Source organism: Poecilia latipinna, unplaced genomic scaffold (genome assembly GCF_001443285.1).
Source record: "Poecilia latipinna isolate Pla-1442-1.1 unplaced genomic scaffold, P_latipinna-1.0 Scaffold1463, whole genome shotgun sequence".
NCBI classification, from domain to species: domain Eukaryota; kingdom Metazoa; phylum Chordata; class Actinopteri; order Cyprinodontiformes; family Poeciliidae; genus Poecilia; species Poecilia latipinna.
The window spans coordinates 148,047-168,835 of record NW_015114079.1 but is presented as its reverse complement, the minus strand read 5'-3'; the positions used below and the strand labels follow the sequence as shown (position 1 = coordinate 168,835).

Here is a 20,789-nt window from a genome sequence, read left to right as displayed (position 1 = left end):
CGTTGATTTAACATCATGTGCTATCTGGGAAGTTTCATTCATCATAGACTTTGAGCAGCTTCCTTGACACATTCCTCCACATATTTTCTGAATTGCATTGGATTTAATTAAGGGGCACCAAAGGATGCTGACTACAGATGCACAAATTCTGGCTTTACAAAATCCTTATGAATACTTTGGCTAGGAGGTACAGCAAAGCTGAATGAATTCTGGTAAATAATGATAATTCAGAAATATTTTTAATACCCTGGGTACATGTTCTTCAGCTACATATTTAAGTCACTTCGGGGTCCAAAGATTTCAGCTGCAGAAACGTATGAATACACAAAGCAGTATTCGAACTGGGTCAGACATCCACAAATGTAAATCTGAGCTGATTTTCGGCTGCAGGAATCCTTTGCTGCACACATTTCCTTTCTGCCAAAAAGAGAACAAAGTGATTGGAGCTTTCTGAGATGGGATTGTTTTTGTCATGCCCTTCATTGTCAGAGCCCCTCCACCATCGGGGAGGAGAAGCAGTACAACCCTTTCCTGCGCAGCCACTCTGCAGAGCTCCATCAGGCTCTGGGCGTCCAGCAGTTCCTGGACGAAGACTGGACCCAGTTCAGGGCGCGGGTCTTAGAGGAGCTGCGGAAACGGAAAGACCTCTTCAACAGGAGGTAGTAAAGCAGAGGACGTAACGGACAAACCAGCAATTGTGGTTCGAAACTTTATGAATGGGCATTAAGACATTTTGAGCTGAATCTGTGACCAACAGGAATAGAAGTTCATCTTTATTATTTAATCGTAACATGGTAGTCCTACTTTCTCTCTCCAGGATTGTAGGTTAATGATAAATTTGTTAGTGTTTAGAGAATTGCACGTTCATATTATAGTATCATAGTAACACACGTAGTGTAGACCTTCAGGAATAATTCTTTGTCATTTTAGAAGTAGGTACAGTCAGGTTTCTGTTATGGGTGCTTTAAGTAGTTTAGCTTTCTGAATTGTTAAATAGTCAAAACTCTTAGGACTTTTTGTTAATAATAATAATACACACATTTCCGTTACAGACCTTGTTTAGCAGTCCAGCTAAAGAGCAGTGTTTCTCTGACTGTTAAAATTTTGGGAATAAGTATGTGTGTGTTTTTTATGTGAACTTCAAAGGTAATGGTGAATTTAATTTACCAAATCCAATGATGGGGGAGTTTTTTGTTGGTATTTTTTTTTCCTTTTTATCGCGGCAGTCTGGATTTTTCTACAGTTTGATTTGAGCCAAATGGAAAACCACTATTTTATGTGTGCTCATCAGTGAATATTTTCTTTTTGCTTTCCAGCTGCGTCCACATTGTAGCTTGTTTGTTTTTGTTTTTTCTCAGAAGGGGATGTGTGAAATATTTACGAGTTGTCAGTGTCTTATCTGCAGTAGATGGGAATCAGAAATCTCCCAGAGAAGCACAAAGAAACTGTGACAAATGGGATAAACTATAAGCTGGACAAGGACACGCGAGGCGACAGGGTGAAAGAGCTGCAGTTTCCAGGTTTTGTACATATTTTTTGCCAGGGGTGGCAATAAATGCGGAGCGTGTGGTAGCCTGTGCTCAGTTCTTCTGAAACTTTCTGCTGATTTCACTTTTAAACATTTGAGTCCTCGTGTTGGATCTTGACTTGCATACTACACAAATTCCCCACCTTCATCGTTTGAGCTCCCGTTACTCTTATCGCCGTTAACTGCAGGTAAAACACTGAAATACTTTTCCTTTTCTCACAAAAAACAAGTAATATTTTAGATCCTAAAATGCTTCACTTTACGAATGTGAACAAAAATATGTGAAGGTGTTGTGATCTAAATCCTGTCACCCCACTCAACTGTTATTGAAGGGAACGTTTTGTACGGCAGCATGTAGAGCTGAGACTGCATTTAATATGAAGACTGGTGTTAAACATGTTTTGCAGCTACATGTTCCAGGTGAGTTAAAAACAAAAACTTTACAGTGATCAGTGTTTCTCTTTGAAAGATGAATCTTCACTGTATCGACTGAAGGAATGTTTCACCAGTTTAAAACTGTAGATACCAAAAGTATTTGTATTAAAAAATAAGCGTGAAATGGGAAATATTTTGGTACTGAACCTTTGCGGTACAGATTTAATTTGTGGTTATATGAAGCCATATAAAAAAAAAAATATATATATATATATATATATATATATATATATATATATATTGAGCACTTATCCAGAAGAGGATGGATGTAAGCTTTTATCGCTTTCAGGTTGATTAAGCTACGACCTAAAGCACTCCACACCAAACCAATGCAGGAATAACTGATAATAATGATGCACAAGTTAAAGACTAGGTTTCTTGATTTTAATGAACAGTTTACAGAATTAGTTTGCAGTGATACGACGACAGTGGATAAGGAAAGAAATGTCCTGAGAGTAAGTTCATAAGTATTTTATGTTGGTGTTTGGCTCCTTTTCCACTAAGGAACCAGCCGACATAAACACCTCCGTTGATGGCTCTTGAACAGCGCCACCTACTGTAACACCACTTGAATAACTGTTGCCATTGAATTATTGAGTTATGCTGTACTTTTGCATTAGACAATATTCAGTTCTGTACTAAATGTTAATATATATGATTTTGAGGCCAAATAAGTCAAAACAAACATTTTTGAATGTTATTTTTATTTTATTTTTTTCATAGTGGCTTTACTTTGGGGACCTATCACTGCTTGGGCTGATTTTATATGTCTGCCTTTCTTTGTGAGGGTTATTTTATGTTTAAAGTGAGTCGAAGCAAAACCGCTGCATTTTCTTTAAAAAGAAATGTAACTGTTGTCTGTTATCTGATCCAAGCTCAACCAGAAACACAGCTGTGTACATATCTTTGGCTTTCATGACCACTGCACCCTAAATATGAAACACCTTAAGGGGATAAATTATGTTGAGACAAGAGCTGACATCCTAGGTTTACTTAGGAGCAACCTCCCTGTTGGCACAACAGTGTGAAACTATCAAATCTGTGAGAAATGTTCAATAAATATTATTTTTATTGCTTCTTTCTGTTTGTGTCTTCTTTTTTTATCTCTGTGAGTTTTCTGGTTCTCCAATTAGATATGTTTGTCAATTATGAGATGTTCATTATGATTTATTGGTTTGAAAATAAATTGACTTTGTCATTTTATCCCTCATGTACAATACAAGAAATGCTGAAATTAATACATCTGAGCCTGTAGAAACAGCAGTGTGTGTATAAAAGTACCTCTTAACAGTGGCAGTTCTACGTCAATAATTCATGAACAAAAATCAAATATAAACTTTTCTCAATGTCGTCATTTATGCTTCGATGCTCAGAGAATTTAATGGGTAACACTTTATTTGAAGGGGGGTGAATAAGACTGTCATGACACTGTCATAAACATGACATAACACCTGTCATGAACATGAATAAGCCTTCATGAATATTTATGACTGTTGTCATAAAGTGTCATTCTGTAAATTATGACACTTTTAATACAAAGTTGACATTATTCAAAATGTCTGTTATGACAACGTGACATTAACCAAGAAATCATTACTGTTTAAACTTTACCTTTAATAACATAAAGTTACCTAATTTTTAAAGTGCAATCAGTAATACTTTTATAACAAATTTATATCAGTAATGATTTCTTGGTTAATGTCACGTTGTCATAACAAAGACATTTTGAATAATGTCAACTTTGTATTAAAAGTGTCATAATTTACCGAATGACGCTTTATGACAATAGTCATAAATATTCATGAAGGCTTATTCATGTTCATGACAGGTGTCATGAACTGTCATGTTTATGACAGTGTCATGACAGTCTTATTCACCCCCCTTCAAATAAAGTGTTACCTTTTAATGTTTTAAGCTGTGCATTGTTGTAGTCATGGACCGCCTGAGTTGCCACATAATATTTTTATGGTTCATAAACCAATAACAGCCTCAAAACGTATGAAAAACAAAAGGGCAATGCATCGTCCTATTCACCGAACAGTAATCATCACATTTGAATTAAAACACTAAAATAAATACTTCAGTTAAAGATTATAGAGGAACTATTAATTAACCTAATATATGCAATTCCTTTTTAATCAAAATGAAGTTTAGATTATAAAGATGCAGTTCTAGTTTTAGTCTACCGCTACAGAATATAAAGATATTCTTTAATGAGGGAATAAATGTTGGAAAATATTTTGGGTGAGTTTATCAGTCTCTCAGGATTGAAAGGAAATGGGCTGGTGGATTCATTTTTACTCGAATCCCTTCATTAATCTGACAGGTAAAAAGAAATATGATGGAAAAAGTTTAGACAAAACTTTGATGTGCCATCTTTCAGAACCAAAATAACTGGATCAGTTATTAGTCTGCCTCTCATTAGTCTTCAATAACAGGCAGAACCACTGGAACTGAATGTTAAGAACTTAGTAATTATTCACAGTTTGAATCTTGATCAAAACTGGAGCAACCTATAAAAAAACATTGTTTAGAAGCGCTATAAAAGAAAACAATCTGTTAGGCAGAGAAGCAGGCGAATAAAATAAATAAATCTTTAAACTTTAAATAGTTTGAAAGTGCGTCACATTCCTCTGCCTCTCCTGCAACGGATGCCTACACCAGAGCACCTTCACCTCTCGGTGACTGAAACGTTATTGCATTTTGTTTGATGAAAACTCACACCTTATTTGCATATGTTTGAGTTCTGAACACCACCACTCCGGAGACTGTTTTACTTCAGGTTATGTTTTAATGAGGAGGAATGAAAGCAGACTCCTCCATTAGAGATGACTGCACACTATTTGCTGTCTTTATGAGTCTTTCAAACTGACAGCTGAGTTATTTTGCTTTCTGCAATAACTCTTAAATAACAACTTAACCTACTTTGTGTTGGTGCCAAAGACACTCTGAGAAACAAGACACTGAGCTGAAGTTTCAGGTGACAGAGCGTTGTCATGAAATGTTACGCCAAAATCTGGGATCGTGTACTCACATTTTGTATCGCTGCCAGGTTGTATGTCTCATTTATGGGAGTCTGGTTACACTCAACATAATTTGTTTTGTTTTTTTCTATTAAAAGTGCTTACAAAAGTGTGAATACCTTAAATTATCTTTGGCTTGAATCGATTTAAAAGCTTGGTTTTTAATGTAGTGGCTGAGGTGCATATCTTAATGTTTTCTGCCTTTTTTTGTTTCAAGGTAGTGAAAAGCAACAAGGCTGACCAAAATGTTGGACTGTCAGAATCAGTATTACTTAGTTGTAGGAAAATTTCCCTTGTGAAAAACATAAAAAATACAGTCACCATGTGTTATGCTGAATAATATGAGTTAATACAACATTTAATTTCGCTTTGGGATTAGTAAAGTATTTTCCAGTGAATTGAATTGAAATAAAATGAAATAGAAATATCTACAACTATCAAAGATCAGGCTAAAATATCAAAGTAATCACACTCAGGCACATTTCAGATGACTAAATAATGGAATGATGAATTAAAATTGATCCATTTGTTGGTCTTTAGGCTTTCTGAATATCTTTCCAGATGTAAGGCCTCAAATTCATCATTAAGTGTGTAATCAGGGGACTGGTAAATGTCGCCTTTTGTGTGACTCTTTAAAAATCTTTCCGTTAAATCAAGTAATTTAGTACCAATAATTTTGCTAAACGCTTTTACCGTTTGCATGATCCTTTATTTCTCTCTTACTAATAAGTCACTCCACTGGTTCTCTTTAATGAGATCTAAAGGTGGTGGACTGGACTTTTTCTAAAATATGAACTTTACTTTCTGAAATTGTTGGTTTTGGTGAAATTTAGTTTGAAGTAAGAACTGATACACCACATATTATATAATTATAACTGTGTCATCTGCAAACTTCAAAATACGAAGTTTGCAGATGACACAGAGTAATTGCAGACATTGTTCAAAGAAAAATGTCTGCAATTATTTTAATAAATACAATAAAATTAAATGATAAAAATAACTAAAACTATAAAACACTAGAGCATAAAGAAGCTGATTGGACTTAAATTGAACTCAAACTAAAACCCAAAAGAAAAAGTGAGTTCCAGGTGGTAACTTAAAGAATCTATTAGTTCTGCAGAGTGAATGCTGAATGCCAAGAAACACAACATCCTCAATTCAGATGAGAGAAGCTGTTAATAGGATAGTTAGGAAATCTGGTTAAAGAAAGGCACAAACAATTTCTACAGTCAAGCTTCATTAATATTTAGGCTGTATGTGTGGTTGCTTTGCAAAAATAATGTTGCGTAATTATTATTTGTATTCACTTCTGCATGTTTTGCAACAAAATACTAAGAAATAAATGATTCCATCTTTCTTGACCTTTGAGATTTGCCAATGGTCGGCTTTATATACAAACATTTAAAGTAACAACCGTTCAAATTCTTTTTTGTTTTATTAAATTCTTAAGATATTTTTAAGATTTCTAGTTTACAAACTGAACAACTCCTCTTAAATCCCGTCCTGTCACATACTCCGCTCCGGGTTTCCACGGTAATCTCGTAACGTCACAAGTAGTACGTGGATGCGGAAGTGAGCAGCCAGCTGTTACAGGTTGACATTAGGAGGTGTTCTGGCACAATACAGCTCCTCAGTCAACATGCTGAAGGCGGTCATTTTAATCGGAGGTCCCCAAAAAGGTGAGAATCCACCTGCTTCCTGTCCGGTCTCCGTAGTCGGTGGTCTTGATGTAATTGAAGGGAAGCTAAGCTGCTAATGCTAACAAACTGGCTGAGCTTGTTTATGTGACTGACGTGGCTTAATCCGAAGACACAAATCAAGGCGTCTTCTAGTAATTGTTTTATGTCCACACGTTTATGCTCTCAACCTATTTAAAGCTGAAGGAGAAACTCTTTTGAAGTTACACTTGTACAAGATTTATTTTGCCTCTATAATAGAATAATATATATCCTATAATCTCTCACAATGGGGGAATTTCTGTGCAACAGCAGAAATATGTCAGGCAATGTATGTAGATTCACTCAGAAACAGAAATATATAAAAGCTGAATAAAGAATAAAAGGGCAACATTTCAACATAAATACTGTGTAGATAGTTATAAAAAGAAATGCACAGCTCATAATGTGAACTTTCTAATCGTAGTGAGGAAGAGACGCATCGATCAGTTGCAGATGCCTGGTTGACATTTTAGGCAGACTGGTGAAGACACTATTGCAGTGATCAATGTGAATAAAGATAAACACATGGATGACCTTTTCAAAATCATGTTGGGACCTTTAATCCTGGAGATGGTCTTTAGGTGATGGAAGGCCAACTTTGTAACTGTCTTTGTGTCTCTAAAGGTTCAGCTCTGACTCCATCAGTACAACCAGATTTCACACCTGATCGCTCATTTCTGGATATAACAACCGAATCTGTGTACTCACAGATTCCATATCTATATTTATGCTGACTCTATATTGTTCCTCTTTAGGTCCAAAAGTAACGACTTCAGTTTCAGCTGAAAGCAGCTGAAACTGTCACTTTTTTACACACTGACTTTTTTTCCTTTCTTTCTGTGGTAAGGGTTCAAATGGTGACATCGTAAAGTAGAGCTTGGTATCATCTCTGTATTTATGGTACCTGTTCTTATTACTTACTGTAATTTGAGAAAGTGGGAAGATGTAAATATTAAATAAGAGAGACGCCAAGATGGAACCTTGGTGTACCCCTGATGGGATTTATGTTGGCTCTGATGAAAAGTTACCTGTTGTCACAAATAAGTCTCTGTTCTTTAGGTAAGACTCAAATGGGTCCAGTGTTGTACCAGATAACGATATGTTAAAATGTGTTGTTAAACATAATCTGATGCTTTTTCTTTTTTCTTTTTTTCAGGGACAAGATTCAGACCATTGTCTTTCGAGGTTCCCAAACCATTGTTCCCAGTGGCTGGTGTGCCCATGCTTCAGCACCACATTGAGGCGTGTGTCAAAGTGAGTGCCTTTCTCATCAGTCCCTGGTTGTGTATAGATGTACAGTTTCATCTCAATAAACTAGAATATGTGAATTCTCTCAGTTTTGAGAGCCTGATAAATTGCATATATGTGCACTGCAATGCAACATGAAATTATATTCTTTTGGCACTGACCAGTAATGCACCAACTACTAATAATTGTGAAATAATTATTCCTAAACATTGTAGATAATGGTGATAGGTTAATGGTGCAATTATTCATCTGTTAAATTATCTGTGCATTTTTACTCTCTGACTTTAATTGGTTTTAGTCATTTAATTATTTAGGTTTTAAGTTGTTCTTGTGGGTCCTGTATCCTCAGAAAGCTTACTATTGGTTAAAACTTGTACATTGTTACGTAACTTTACAAAGTGATGCAAAAACTGACTACATCTTTCCTTTTCTGACCCAACTCCACTTTGTCAGCGAGGTTTGTTGAGCCTTAAAATGATCCATCTTTTATTTTATTCTAGAGTTATTTAAATCAAGTCACAGACAAATTATTATACCTTTGAATTTAAACCTTTCTTTACCAATTGAGCATGTTGGTAGGGAAACCAGCTTTATCCATAATTATCTGGATGTTTCTTCTGACAGTCTTTGTTTCCTTTCAAATAATTTTTTTTAGGTACCAAACCTGAAGGAGATTTTGCTCATCGGCTTTTATCAGCCAAATGAAGAACTGAACCGATTCCTGTTTAATGCGCAGCAGGAGTTCAAAATGTCCATCAGGTGAACAAGAGATGTTTTGTTTTTGTCATTAGAGAAATGCAGAAAATAAAAAAACAGTGGTAACATTTTTTCTTTAAAACATACTTATCTTTTGTTATTTAAATCTATGGGAAAGGAGGAACTTTACAGCTATAATGCAACAACATTGCCAAACAATTACAGCTATCTCTTTGTTCTCCGCTCTGCACTGCAGGTATTTACAGGAGTTTGCAGCCCTGGGCACTGGAGGGGGCATTTATCACTTCAGAGATCAGATCCTCTCTGGCAGTCCAGAGGCTTTCTTTGTTCTGAATGCTGATGTTTGCTCAGCGTTTCCTCTCACAGAGATGCTCAACTTCCAGAACGAGCACGGCGAGCCAAACAGTTTTGTTATTCTAGGGACAACGGTGAGATTTTACGATTAGCGGCCGCTGTTGTTTTGCTCACTATTATTAAAACTTTTCTGTTAGACTCTTAATGTGAAAACTTCTCGACTCTCAGGCAAACAGGAAGCAGTCCATGAATTATGGTTGCATCGTGGAGAACGAGGAAACAAATGAGGTATTCGCTGCCCCATTGATCAGTGTTTAAGCTTTGAGAGACTCTGAAAATGAGGCTTTAATTTTTTTGTTTTTTGTTCAGGTTCTGCATTATGTGGAAAAGCCCAGCACGTTTGTGAGCGATATTATCAACTGTGGCATTTACCTGTTTAACCCAGAGATCTTCCAGCACATCGGCGCCGTCTTTCAGAAGAACCAGCAGGACATGTTGCTGTAAGTTGCAGCACTTTTCTCTTTCATGAGGGTCTGAGGCTGCACCACCTTCTCATTTCTTTGATCCTCTTCATTTGTTTACTTTTTTCCATTTCTTCCCTTCCACGCCATGTTTTCTGTTTCCTTATACAATCGTCAGCTATCCGTATGATGGGTAAGTTGGTATGTTTAGGCTGTGTGCTGTGACTTTAGAACAACTAGAGTATGTGGCGAGCTTTAATCCACAAAAAGCTGCGATAACAATGGTTTCTGTGTGAAAGCTTTCCTAAAGCACCGTTTTCTAAAGAATGCTTTGTGTTTGCTGTTGAGACTTTTGTTTATAAGGTGACCCTTTATTTTTTTTTTTGAGTAATTTACTTCAAATCAGAGAAGTGGATATCTAATATATTTTTTGTTGAAAAGAATCCATGAGTCAAATAGATTTTTTTTTCTAAATAACAAATTATCCTGGATTTGTGTGGATATTCTGTCTCCACCACCTGCTGGTATGTTTGTTTCTTTCTTCAAACGGTTGCCGTCGCAACATTTTGATATATTCAGCTGGCTTTAGTTGGTCAGAAAAATCTGGTAGTCTGTGATCCTTCAGCTGGCGCAGTTGTAAGGTGTGTGATCCCCCAACAGCCTTAGTGTGAACACCTATTTTTATCTAAACCTCCTAAACTGTCTCCCTAGCTTCAGAATCACTGGCAGTACCTTGGAAAATGTGATATTTTCCTTCCTGTTTAGGTGTTTAGTCAAGAGGAATGACCAAAAATCTCATGTGAACTTCAAAGTGGGACAGATGATTTTAGTAATCAAGTATTCTATCAATTAATCTATTAATCAGATTTAAAAAAAAGTTGGGGCATTGTACAGATTTTTCATGCAACCACACTGTTTTTGTATGCAAATAAATATTTCAGTTGCTTTTTTTAAAATAAGAAAAGAAAAACATTCAGTGCAGAAAACGCAATAAAATGCATTCCTTAGTGAAACTGAACCGGGTGAAGATAAAGCTGCTCCACTTGAGGAGTTTTGGGTGAAACTTACAAAGTTGTTTTATCCTAAATGCAAAACATAGATTTAATTCGTACAATGTTGGCTTAATTACTGCTCTGAATAAGATGTTCTTTCAGCAAATGGCCTTTTTTGAGTCTGTATTCTCCTGTTAACCGTCGATTACTAAATTAGTTGACGATTAATCGATTAATCGTTTCAGCCCTACTTCAAAGGCTTGAATGAGACAATATGATAAAGGTCAAAAGGTGTGAATACTTTTACATACATTCTAGACTTTAGTATTTTTTATCATTATTTATCTCTATAATTCATGTATAACAACGAAGAGAGACAAACCTATACCCCATGGCTTAACAAGTTTTATAAAATGGTTTAAAGGTATAAAATGGAAACAGGAACTGGCAAAGGGGCAAATTGACCTGGAGTGCATTTGTTTAGTCTAGCATAATATTTACAGTGTTGGAGTCAGAGTAGGTGAAACTTTGTTACTGATCCTGTTTGCCTTTTTTTTTCTTACTCTTAACTTTTGAACATTTTACCCTCCTTCATGAAATGCCTGCAGCTGCTTACATATGCTTAAACGCCACACTGTTCTCACAATGGTACACAAAGGACAGTTAGGAAATCTGAGGAAAAGACAACCTGCACCATGAATAATTCACCTGCTAACATCAGTGGACCTTAACTGGAGCGGGTGCTGAATCAGCAAACTTTGGAGCACATCAGAGGTTCTTGATAGAAATGAGAAGGCCTTTACTGCAGTCTCTCAGGGATTGCTCTGCTTCTTCTCACATCCACCCTTCTCTTAGAAAGTCTTCGATTATGGGTCTGATCTTTTAAAATATTCTTTTTCATCAATATTTAAGACTCTGTTTGATCTTTACAGTCTTACAATGCACCAAGTCAGATACCCTGATTAATATGGAGAACGTAAACTCTTCTTTAAGATTCTTTTTGGGAGGGGTTACCACTGAGTAATTAGCTTTGGTTTCACCACTGAAGCCATCAGAGTCTACATGCCTTTTATGTGTCTCATCTAAAACTGCAGGCTAGATAATAGTTTAATCATAGCTGTGTTTTATTTGTTAAAGAAAAGCGTCTTTCTGAGGTATCTGGGTTTCTGGGGACAGCATGTGACGTAGATGTAGAGCGGGTGCTCCACGTACCGAGGCTAGTCGCAGGTTTGATTCCTAACCTTGAAACCTTTGCAGCATGATCCTTTTCTCTGATTGTCTGTTTGATTCTCGTCGATAAAGATTTTGTGCAACAAAATCTTAAAATAATGGGAGAAAAACTAGATAATTTTGTTAATGTTTTTATTTTGTATACAGGTTATGTCTTAAAAGTGGATAAGATATGTTTTTTTTGTTTTAAGCATTTGAATATAACAATATAATTGAGGTTCCTGTGCAACCTGCAGCTGGATTTGTTTGTTTATTTGGATCTCTATTCACTGTTGCCATGACAATGTGGGGTCCACATCATAAAAATAACATCTATAACACAATTTATATAACAATAGTTTCAAAGCAATTTGTGCAAATCAAAATGTGCAATTTTACCACTTTACATAATAAAATAAACAGGACTCTCAACAACTCTAGCATTTGCTTCACTTAAAACAGGTGAAGAGTTTCATGTTTTCATTTCTCTAAAAATGGCCGCCTTTTGTCCAGCAGTCGTTTTGCATGGTGAAAGAGTAAAACATTTTAAAGCAGGCCTTGTATTAAAAATGTGTAAAGTGTGGTTGGTTAAAAAACAATATTTCTAAAAATAAAAAGCAAAATCGGGTAATTTCAACCTAAACCTTTGTGCATACTGATAATATTTATGTATGTTGAACAGTTAAGTTGGACTAATTATTTGGTTATTTTTTCTGTGTTGAGTTTAGAGTGACATCTTCTTCTTAAATTGATGCAAACACAATGGTTCTTGGAAACTGATGCCACTGTAATGTGTTCCAGCACACAACCCAAAGCTTTCCATTGCATGCTTCACATCTCCTTTGCTTTTTAGTGATTGCTTTATATCACAACATACATGCTTGTCGCAGTTACTATCACAGTTTTAGATCAATTCCTTTAATTTTCATGAAGACCTTTAATGACATAATGCCATGTTTTACAAGGTTTTTAGAAAATTCAAATGCAGAGATTGTTTTGGCAACATTCTGTTTTTGTGTGGACAAGCCTTGAAAACTTTAGTTGACATTTACGTACAATCAATTTATTTTAAGTAGCTTGTGCAGAAGAAATAATAATAAAAAAAAAAACCTAGAGTGGGAAGGGCAAAAATACTCCCTTTAGCCCAAATGCCCACGTTGTCCTAAATCTTCATAAAGTCTTTTATTGGTTGATGCCTAAACTTTTGAAGTTCTCAGCCTCACTCTGACGATCTGTTTGGTGCAGAGAGGAGCCAACCAACGGCTGGCAGAGAGCAGAAGCCATCAGGCTGGAGCAGGACATATTTACTGCCCTGGCCGGACAGGGCAAACTCTACGTCTACAAAACCCTCAGCTCCTGGAGCCAGATTAAATCTGCAGGGTGAGTGACACATTTTTACCTCTGCCGCATCACAGACGTCGTGATCTTTAACGTTGTCACGACAAATCTGGCAACCCACTCAGTCGTGACTCATTCAGACGAGAATCTGATTTGTTTCTGTTTTTGTTTGCTGTCAAACTATTTTTGTTCCGTTTCACAGGTCTGCGATTTATGCCAGTCGATTGTACCTCAATCAATATCACACAACTCACCCTGAAAGACTGGCTCCTAATAAAGAGGGAGGACCCAAAATAACTGGTACCACTTATAAACTTGCTGTACAGCCACCCCAAAAAATATTGACCTGTACACATCAACTCACACTCACTTTCCTTCTGCCCAGGTAACGTCTATATTCATCCCACAGCCAATATTGATCCCACTGCTGTGGTAAGGACTCCAAATAGAAACACTATACCTCTGTTTAAATGTAGCAGTGGCCAGTAAGACATGAAACACAGCAGAGGCAGACTTAGTCATACTGGGATCCCTCTACTTTACTATTGCATGCATTTCTAACACTTATTGGTCTAAAACCTACTGGTACATGATTGTTGCTTATTGCTACAAGTTGGTTTCATCGGCTAAGTTTCTTTCAAAATCTCACTTGTTAGCCTCTTGTTTTTAACGCAATGTGATCGTGGTTCTCTTGATCGAGGTCAGAGGTCAGAGGTGACCAGTTTGTTTTCCCAAAATGTCACGTGAGTAACTTTGATTGTTGTTGAGGGCTTCCTCATTGTCCTCTACTGGTAACAGTCAGTGCAACTAAACAAAAAGAAACTCCAACGTGTCTCACTGGCAGCTGAAACTTTATATTATGTGTCTGTAAACAAACTCTTGTCTTTTTGTATGTTTAGTCTAAAAACTGTAATTATGTAAAATCATTTATTTATTTGTTATCCTACATTATCTTGTATCTGTGGGGAGCATCTGCTGCTGTCCAGCTGACTAAATATTACATCAGTATGTAAAATGCAAGTTCATCACACATGAAATATATTAGGCAACAGTTGTTGCATTTCAATTTAATTGCGAGTATATCTATAAAAGTCTGGATTATTTTCCTTTTTGTCAGCTGTCTACGTTTTCCTCATGATTCTGTCTGCCTCTCAGATAATGTGTAAGCTTTTTCCATAGTTATGCAATGAACTGTTGAAATGTTACCCTGCCATGTGTTTTGTTGTGATGAGTTTGGGTTCTTCTTTTTTTTATTTGCTTTTGTATTTATTTTTGCAGTTAGGTCCCAACGTCTCAATTGGAACTGGCGTTACCATTGGCGCCGGGGTCAGAGTTCGAGAATCAATCATTCTTCATGGTGCAAGCCTACAGGTAAGCCATTCTGTGCACTGAACTCAAGTGAAAAGTTGTTCTTTTCTCAATGTAATGTTTTCTTACTGAGTATAAATGTTAAATGTTGCTTAATATTAGGGTGACCTTAGAGCTAAAGATGAGGCTGTCTTTACATTTTAATGCCAACATTATCCATCCTTCGCATCTGACATCCCTAAAGTATATCATCACCCTCATCTGTCTCCAAAAATATTGTTGCCACTGCCTGGCACAAAGATGTCATGGTTAACGATTTTCAGGCTGCTGTAATTTAATCCCATGTCTCCTGTGAAGACCAGGGGACATTTAAACTGGATTTATTCCACTGGAGATTTATTGGTTTTCATTGCATAAAGCATACAAGGCCAGATTCTTAGTTGATGTATTCCTCTAAATGAACGCTCCCTGCTGGATGTCTCAATGTTATTTTACTGGATATCTGAAATCCATCGATGTTTTAGTCAGAGTACAATCAGCTGTTCATTAATTCTTGATTACAAATGATTGTTACTTTATTGCGTCTTTTTTTATGATCTCATTTGCTCTTTTTCAGGATCAGTGCTGTGTTTTGAACAGCATTGTGGGATGGGATAGTACCATAGGCAAGTGGGCAAGAGTAGAAGGAACTCCCAGTGACCCAAACCCAAATGATCCATTTGCAAAGATTGACAGCGAGACGCTCTTCAGAGATGGAAAACTCACACCTTCTATAACTATTCTTGGTAAGCCTAACTGAATCCCTTTGTTTGTGACGTTATGTGACATTTACTACCTGTGCCAGACACAAATGAAGTGGAGGACTCTGCTTCCTAACTAGGTAACCTCTAAAGGCTGGTTGCCTCGGATTTTATTTCAGTTTATCAGAGTAAATTGCGCTTTCGTCAAATGTTTATTGTTGAAAACCGCTCATCATTTAGCTTCTCCTTCATAACGTTCTGTTGGTCTGTAAGGCTGCGTTCACGCTGCAGCTCGAAGTGACCCAATTCCAATTTTTTTTGTCAAGTCGGATTTTTTTCAAAATATAGGCAACATGCATGTAATCTCCACTGTGAACTGCAAACGACCTGAAGGTATCCCGCATGCGCAGTAGAGGGCGCAATAGCGTCAGCGTTCTCTGTAAGAAGAAGTGCTCAGTGTTTGCGGAAGTAAACATGGAGGCTAAAGGTGGAGCTTAGCTTACGATCTTCAAGTTGTCGACCGACTGGAGCCGCACTTTAACAACTTAACCCTCATTATAGTCCATCATGGTTGTTGTTTTTCTTCCTGCTTGAGCGTATCAGGACGCAGAATAGTGACGTTGGTCGAGTGTCAGTGACGATGAGGTTGAATGAACGCGACCTGGACGTTAGGTCACATTTGAATCGGATACGTATCGGATAACCAAGTGGCCTGGGTCGCATTCAAAAAGAATCCGAGTCTTGAAAAGATCGGATACAGGTCGCATTAGGTCAAAAAAATCGGAATTGAGTCACTTCAAGCTGCAGTGTGAACGCACCCTCAGGAAGTGAGTAAAACTTTACTTAGAAAGCATTTTTCAAGATCTAGAAATTACAAAAGGCTTCATTATAGGCAATAGTGCATAAAATCCCAAAAGAAATTAATAAAAAGCAGATTAAAAATATGTTTTTAACTGGCTTTTAGGACTGATGACCAGTCAAGTCCAGAGACACAAAAATCAGAAAATCCCAATAAGTTAAATTGAATTTGTGGTCATGTGACAAGATGTGCGAGTCATTTTTTAATAGAGCAAAGAAGTTTTTAAGGATCTGCATCCAGTTGAATTTTCTTTTATCACACTGACTCATCACTGGGGTAATGATGAGTCAGTGTGATGTGTAATGTTTTTGTTTTCTGCACAGGATTTAAAGCTCTTTCCCTTCCCCTCAGGTTGCAACGTGACCATTCCTTCTGAGGTGATCATACTGAACTCGATTGTGCTTCCACACAAAGATCTGAACCACGGCTTCAAAAACCAAATCATCCTTTAGTATCTGCTTCACTTCTGTTCCCGTCGACACTGAAGGCTGCTGCTGGCCAAGCCTGGCTCTGATGGAGAGTTTCTGTACATAAGATGTTTAAGATGGATATGAAAAGCCTTCATTAAACTGTTTTTGAAAAATACGTTTATATATTTGTTCTTAAGAATTTATGCAACACTGGACAGCCACATGCATCTCGATTTACCTTGAATAATGTCATGCCAGCCATTAAAATATATATTGTTTTATGCTCTTTCTTCTCTTGGCAATTTTCACTTGTCAACCTAAATGTGAGGAGTAATTCTTTAAAATAATTAAACAGAACCTCTGGTAATTTAATGCGATCACTTTTTTCCAAAACATTGATTGAAAGCTTTTAGTAGCTTCCTTGTTAGACTCGTGAAATTGACTACCATCAAAATAAATCAGCAGGATTTAAGACTTGCACTGCAATCAAGTAGCATCGCCTTTCTAAATGTGGACTTGCTCCACCTCTGCATACTTAAACAGTGCCTTGGCAATCACTGGAGAAGCTGCTCCAAATTATTCCTTCAGCTTCTTTAACATTTACTTATTAAGCCCTTGAGCTCTCGTGATCACTTCAGCAGTTTTGTTCAAATTAGTGCAACGAGAGTCTCTATTAGAAATGAAGATTTTGGTGCTGCAGCAGCTGCGTAATGATTTAATCATGTCTGTTAATGTACAGTATTTTCCTGTGTTGATTTGAGGTTTGTTTTTCTGGCTGTCTTAATGGAGTTGGCTCTCTGTTGGTCTTTACTGCGGTTTGTAGGAATCTCATCAGCGCAGATGAAACTTAAACGTTGGAGGCAAAACTAAAAACCATTAGACTTTCCCACAATTGTTGAATTTACCATTTACACGTGAAGTCTGATGAAAATATAGAGCAATTATCTGTGATAGGGAAAAAGCAGGACAATGGTCAGTTTTTCCTTGTTGCAGAATGAGATTCTTAAAACATATTTTACAGCATTTCTTTGGTTGTTTTTGCAAACTTTTTCTTCAATCAATAATTCATTATTAAAATTTTATTCACTTTTGAAATTGCCAAAATAAATACATTTTTATATATTTTTTACGACTGATTATTTTACAACCTTCTTTTCTTATTCATAACACTGATGGGAATGTCTGCATCCAAACAGGAATAATGCAGGTGGATCTCGAAGTAGAAAATTATCAAAATGGGTGTTAATTTCTGTAATTTGTTTCAAATGTGAGTTACCAACTGTTACATGATAATGAAGGTTAGAGGTCATGTGCCCATAAAGCTGCAAATGTTCTTTAAACCTTCAACACTGGCTACTAATGACTTTGAACCAACAAATGTTTTAAAATATGTAATAACAAACTCAACTTTTAGTGACTTATTCATATTTTTATGGAATAATTGCATCATTGAATTTTTAGTTATGTTTTATTCTTTTAAAAACAAATTTTCTCAAATCTCAACATCACAGAAATATGTATCCATCCTCTTTTTTTGAAAAAGTTATTTTATTAAAGATTAAAAAAAGGTTCTTTAATTATTTTTCTTTGGTAGATATTTATTAAAAAATTATACTGTGATTTTAAAGTTAACATTCGCAGCTCTAATGGAGGTAAAAATGGGTTTTTGGATTGTCAAGGTGAAAAACCCAGGGTGTAGTTCTATAGCCCCACATTTTTGTTAAAAATCTATTTAGTTTTGGTCCTATGTGATGTTCTCATTTTCTGATAAACTTTATTTCTGGTTTCTATTTGCTGTAATCAATAAATCGTAATCATTGCAGCACTTTAAATGTGTCACTCTGTTTCATAAGTGTATCGACGTTTCACTTGTTGAATTAGTGAAGTAAATGTAATTTTCAAAGACTTTCTAATTTATTGAAATGGACACATTATGACCAACTTTAGTTGAATCATAACTTGACATCATAGCCTGATAAATGTCGAACTGGGCAAAATTAGCTCATAAAAATATCTGTTCACTTTATTTTAATACAAACTATGAATTATCTGGATACTCAACCTTGAAACATGAAACATAAAACACAACAGAGTTTATACATCTTGTCATATGTATTCCTTCATGTAGGTTACTGCATATTCTTCAGATTTTGTCACTAAGTATAATTTAAGTGATTAATAACTGTATAAACCTTTGAAGAATCTGTAATTTCTTTGATGGATAAAAAATATATATATATTTTTGAGCTCCATCAGACATTATTATCTACTTATCTTGATGCTATTTTACATCTAGAAACTGAAAAAGTCACTTACAGAACAGAATGAATGACTCGTAGGAAAAGACAAAGTTTATGTGAACTGAAAGACTTTTCACAGACTCTCGATATAATCTGAGCTTAATAAATTTTGCAAAGAATAATGAGCAAAAAATCTACATAATTCTCAATGTGCAAAACTGGTAGAGACATAAACCCAGAAAACAATTAAGAATGTTGACTTAGTGAGTCTTAAATACAAATGTAAGGCCGACTTGTCAGAGTTCTGTTTATAATAAATTTGCCAAAAAACATTTATTCTAGACTGCATCTTGATGTAGCTGTTGACACCGTGAAGGTTTAAATCCTGGCCTTCCTGTGTTTTTGCTGGGATGTTTGTAATATTTTACCTCATGACGTCCCCAACCTCCCTGCCTATGGCTGCTGCAGACGGAAACCCTGAATTTACTGAGTTCAGACAACTGGCAGGTATTTCCTGATCCTCTCGTTTCTCAATTATGCTCCGATTTATGTTAGTCTATTACATAAAATAAATTCTAGGTCGTATCACCAAGAAACATGAACATGGTGAACAGACATGCTTTCATGGCTGACTTTAAAAAAAAATCCCCAAACAAAAACTGAGATGTTTGTGAGTTCAGCAGACAGACATGTCTGCTTGAGACGATGGCGGAAAGATAAATTCAGCACCTCTTTTTCCTTGCTTCCAGGGCCGTGTGAGTGTGTGCTAGACTACAGCTCAGGAGGTGAACGTACAACTGGCTGCAGGCAAAGGTCCAGGGATGTTTCCACTCGAGAGGACAGGTGGAGGGTTCCTGTCTGGATACCGAGCGGCTGATAAGGGTGATGACTCACAAAAGCCTACAGGAGTGACAAATGAGCTGTCAAATTGAAGCCGACATTTCGCACTGCTCAGATTCATATGGTACAGAGAAATAACACCGGACTGTCATGCATCACCAGCTAAAGATAATCTTTTGTTAAACTGTCCTCTGAAATGTCTGAACGTGCCAGGTAGAAAATAGACATTTGTTTCTACCCAGCAGATGTGGAGGAAGGCAAAAAAAAAATTACTGTCTTTGATGAATGCAATGCATCTTCAAACTGAAAAGATATGATTTCAAAAAAAACCATTGGGACTTAAACAAGCCTCAATGGATCAGACTTGTTTATCCAGCACATCCCAAAAAATACTGACTTTACTTCCTGGCTTTCTTCTCTTGATGCACCCTGGTGTCATCTTGTGTTCTCCATAGTGATGCACACAAACCAGATCCTCCATATCATCCAAAAACAAAACCAGACTGAGCTGACAGGGCCGCCGTCTTCCATCGGTCTAGTCCAAGGCTGAAGCTTTTGTGATCAGGAGGAAAAAGAATTAAGAGACCACTTAAAATGATCAGTTTCTCTGATTTTACTTTGTTTGAGTAAACTGAACATTGTTCTTATGACCTACTGACAACATGTCTCTGATATTGCAAGCAAAAATTTAGTATTTATTTGCAGAAAATGAGAAATGGTCAAAATGACGAAAAAGATGCAGTGCTTTCAGACCTCAAATAATGCAAAGAAAACAATAATACTAATGTTTTAACTCAGAAAGAGTTCAGAAATCAATATTTGGTGGAATAACCAGGAGGTTTCCAATGAGGTTCAGTGCAGTGGGCTCTTAGTTTTTTAAGGAGCTGTAGGCGCCTTCACTATCCATACAACAGCAATCAGAATAAGCATTACATTTTCAATAGTTTTAGCTATGGAAGTTCAGCTGGATAAGAACACGGGCCAGCCTTCGCTGGTTCATCAATAAACCTTGGTTATAAAATGGTAATAGTAATGATTACATAAATGAAACTGGCCTCTGCAAACTCGAAATTCAAGAACGCATCGGAAATGTGTTTCCTGGAACTCCAGTGAACAACAAAACGGTGAAACCATGAAATAATGGCGATCCTTATCAGGAGAGGCCAGCTTACTAGCATCACCTCCAGGGCACATTGGAGATCAGAAAATGGCTCAGGAAGACATCTAAAGCACTGCAGGCCTCACTTGTGTCTGTTTAGCTCATTGTTAGTGAAGGTCAAAGGGAATCCATGGCAGGGTTTCAATGCGACAACAACTGGTGAAAAATAACAGATTCATCTCAAAACATCTTGATACTCCCCAAATCTTTTTGGAAAATATTGAGCCAAGAGCAGAAGGTTTGCCTCCTTGTACATCTGGCATAAAACTC

General features: G+C 36.6%; 1 protein-coding gene across 4 annotated transcripts; it reads left to right on the top strand.

The window, feature by feature from the left end:
* Positions 1-6,519: 6,519 nt before the first annotated feature.
* gmppaa (GDP-mannose pyrophosphorylase Aa) lies at positions 6,520-20,008 on the top strand. 4 transcript variants are annotated; one of them, XM_015057443.1, is made up of 13 exons: positions 6,520-6,665; positions 7,861-7,958; positions 8,608-8,711; positions 8,905-9,097; positions 9,192-9,251; positions 9,333-9,463; positions 9,603-9,617; positions 12,871-13,005; positions 13,166-13,263; positions 13,349-13,395; positions 14,242-14,334; positions 14,888-15,056; positions 19,270-20,008. In XM_015057443.1, exons 1-13 carry the CDS (start codon positions 6,626-6,628, stop codon positions 19,395-19,397), a joined length of 1,311 nt encoding a protein of 436 aa, XP_014912929.1. In that variant the 5' UTR covers positions 6,520-6,625; the 3' UTR covers positions 19,398-20,008. The 4 variants fall into 4 exon arrangements, with proteins under 4 accessions (XP_014912929.1, XP_014912930.1, XP_014912931.1 ...); XM_015057445.1 differs by lacking the exon at positions 19,270-20,008 and adding an exon at positions 16,222-16,561 and having other exon boundaries at positions 6,523-6,665; XM_015057444.1 differs by lacking the exon at positions 9,603-9,617 and having other exon boundaries at positions 6,521-6,665.
* Positions 20,009-20,789: the final 781 nt, after the last annotated feature.